Source organism: Oratosquilla oratoria, chromosome 5 (genome assembly GCF_046742065.1).
Source record: "Oratosquilla oratoria isolate Oo_2021 chromosome 5, ASM4674206v1, whole genome shotgun sequence".
Taxonomy (NCBI): domain Eukaryota; kingdom Metazoa; phylum Arthropoda; class Malacostraca; order Stomatopoda; family Squillidae; genus Oratosquilla; species Oratosquilla oratoria.
The window spans coordinates 13,657,199-13,660,675 of NC_134781.1; the positions used below are offsets into that span (position 1 = coordinate 13,657,199).

Genomic DNA, 3,477 nt, shown 5'->3' on the forward strand with positions numbered 1-3,477 from the left:
ATGTTCGACACAACCCCGGATTCTAACCTCATCGTCAATTTGATCAAGTGTATCGTCACGTGCTTCTGCAAAATCAGGCTCCATCATATCTCCAAATTGTATTCTCAAAAAGTAAACGATGTCAAAGTGAGGAAGGAGTTATCAAAACTTGTTTTATTCAAGCACCAATAACGATAAGCAGTACAGTAATCAAATGTTAGGTATATTTATTCCGTTAAATGCTAGTATAGATCTATTATTATCCCTATAATATTTTGACTATATATCATTATCCCATTTGTTGTCTGTGTAACATTCCCTTGAAGTTATAATATATACTGGAATTATAATTTGTCAGTGCCAACTCATCCATATACTGTACATGCACAAGTTTATGTATATAAATGGTTATTTCTGCCAGAGGTAATAAATATCAATATATTGTTTTATTGTGATGATGCTATTTTGATATACACCTTGTATACGTATGTACGTACGTATGTATGTATGTATGTATGTATATGGAGGGCCCAGCAGCGACGAATTGTGTGGCCATTATATACCCAATCATGCTTGGATCACAGGCCACGAGAGTATCACGACAGCTCCCATGACACTGATCTAAAAATGGTGTTATAATGACCGGCGGAGCGGTTCACACTAGCTGTTTTGGTACTTCCATTATGGCGGCCATGTCCCGCCCGCTGGCCTCACTCCTGGGGCAGCCCACGGCCCGTATACGCTATCCAGGTGTTATATAGATCAGTGGTATGCCTGTGTATACATGTCTGTGTGTGTATGTGAGACGAGACCTCATCAGCATGTCTCCTTTCCTGTATATTAAAGTCAGATAAAATTAAGTAAGTATACAGAGGAAAACGAGTGTTTTTGAATTATATCAATTAATACATTTCCCATGCAGACATATCAATTGGTGGAATAACCAGGATAAAAAAATAGTTCAATCAAAGCAAGAATGAAGTGCATCTAGAGTTAGACCTATGGAGAAACAAGGACGAAGTTCGAATTATTTTCCTGTATACAGACACACTGCCAGATCATTATTTCATATATATTTTTTATTTATTCTTTGAGTGGATTGGGGGATGGATTCCTTTATATTTTCCTTCTATGCATATCTTTACAAGAACGTGTTGCATAGACATGTAATGAACTAAATTGTAGCATAAAAAAGATGATAGTATACATGATTAAATTTTATCATACATATTTTGTTTTAATTTCATAAAAACATTATTATTACCATTGCTGTGTTTAGATATTTTCTTGGCACTTCTGGGAACGAATAAACTTTTAAGGGGGGGCTGAACCCCCCCAACAGCCCTCTCGTGCCTACGAACCTGCCTGTATTTTATAATTAAGAAAGTACTCAGCGTCAGCCGTCCTTTTCCTACGAAACAGGACCCCTAGTGTGTACAAATCGATTAAAATTATAATTAAATACGTAATACATTGCACGATTCATTTGCACAACTTAAATTTTTTTATCGAATGAATTGGTATCCCTGTTAAGAAGTTCTGGCTCAGTGTTAGTTTGGATCGAAAGACGTGTAGACACTCTTCTAGTACGGTTTTGTTTTAGCCTCTCTGCCGAGATGAGTGTCAGAACTTTTGCAACCAAAACTATATTTGGTTCCTCACCATATACATGAAAAACAAATCTGTGTAAGTAGACGCCATTTACTTAAAATCGCAAGCTTCCCGGCACAATAGTTTACTAGGAAGGATAATACCCTGGAATGCAGTCATAGAAAACGAAAGCAAATGCGAAGGAGAATGTATTATCTGTAACTATAAAATTAGTGTTTGCAAAAGAATTTGAAATTATATTTTTGTATAAAGACACTCGAAAGAAATCGTTTATTCACTTGATACCCATAGCAAGAGATAATTTAATTTTAAACATTTACTATATCACTGATGCCAAATTGCAAATGTTGTCATCCATCTGTTAGAAGTCCGGGTTTAGGGAGGGTTGAAGCACGTCAATAAAATTAATTATTCAAATTTGATTAATCAAATGCAAAAACATGTCCGTCCACACTTGTACCCGTCGATGACTTATTTAATTTTGGGTTCAAAAGAGAGAAAAAAAAAACCGAGTAAACATAAACGGGTAAAGAGAAAACGCAAGGAAATGCGAACGGAGATTGGCAGACTGGCGGGATAGGGAGGAAGAGGTTGAAAACCAGAGATGGGAGAGGAAGCTGAATGAAGGCTCACTCCAACGATGACTCACACCTGTCCTCAGCGCAGATACAGAGGAGTTTGCACTCGGCAACTACTACATCTTACTGGATTATGGAACACGGTCGATACCAAACGGGCTTGCTGACAGCCAACCCCAACTACGCTCTCGATTCCTTTACTACTGTATGATGCTGTACTTTATATATTTCGTTCCGGCTAATGCAGTTATTTTATTTAGCTACGGGTTGCAATATGGGAAATAAGCATTGGGCAATTAGATGTGTGTGTGTGTATAAGGTGTGCATTACCCATACATTGGGCCATATACGAGCTCTGAGCTTTCGACAGAGCAATACCTGTCCATCACGAGTCCTACACGTGATCTAAGACCAATGTAAAAAAAAAATCTACCATTATTCCAAAATATTATTTTCACATTAGCAGAGAATGGGAGACATTTGGTACGTATTGTCTTCTTACATGCAAAATCTTTTACCACCATTAAAGCATGAAACTTTTATTCAAAAAGAATAAAGACAAAAAACCCGTCTCTTGATCTTCGTGCATGACGTTGATGGCTCGTAACGAAGCTCATGCCCTCTCTGACATCAATAAATCAATTGTAGCCTTCAGTTTTTCTGGACTCTGAGTACCAGTGGCGTAACTCAAATGTAGGTGGGAAATGTGGTACAGCTCTACCCTACTCCCGTATCGACACTTGTATTCTCAAATTTATCAAAATAATTACGAAAAAAGTATGATATACTAGTTGTCCTGAATTTTAGTAGTTCCAAAATACTGACATTACATATGGAAGCGACAGCTGTCTTGCCATGACCCTGGCCATCATTGATGACCGTAACGGGTAGGATGTTCCTGCAAATCGTTCCATGCACAGCCGCGTCAGTCAGGAACTGGACTTCGCTGCTCTCGGCTGGTATTTTCGTTGCAATTTGTCTCACGTTATAATGAGCTAGTTTTTGAAAATTACTAAGCCACAGGATACACAGAATATTTGGGAACAGTTGCAAAAACCTGTTTGTTAGAAAATTGTGGAACAATTGTCTCGGTGCATATACAACCACCGTTGGACCCCAACTGAACTCGTTAAAAACACACAATATAACTAAGAAACATGGTTGTGTGCAGTTTGTTTTACCAGTGGCCAATAGTAATATCTAGCGGTTGTGGGAACGTCGTGCGAATAGATACTTATTGGTCGCGGTGCCTTGCTCATCCGACCCTTGTCTGAGTGTGAGGCAGACCCACAGCAGCACCAGTGACTAA

At 38.4% G+C, this 3,477-nt stretch overlaps 1 protein-coding gene across 2 annotated transcripts in view; it reads left to right on the forward strand.

Annotated features, from left to right (window-relative positions):
• Window positions 1-1,532: 1,532 nt before the first annotated feature.
• Window positions 1,533-3,477, forward strand: part of LOC143025204 (uncharacterized) — a 12,952-nt gene continuing 11,007 nt past the window's right edge. Inside the window, exon 1 of one of the 2 annotated variants that reach the window (XM_076184664.1) lies at window positions 1,533-1,665. In XM_076184664.1, coding sequence (XP_076040779.1) covers window positions 1,649-1,665 — 17 coding nt within the window. In that variant the 5' untranslated portion in view covers window positions 1,533-1,648. Of the gene's footprint in view, window positions 1,666-3,013 lie in introns of those variants that run through there. The other variant, XM_076184663.1, reaches the window with a different exon arrangement.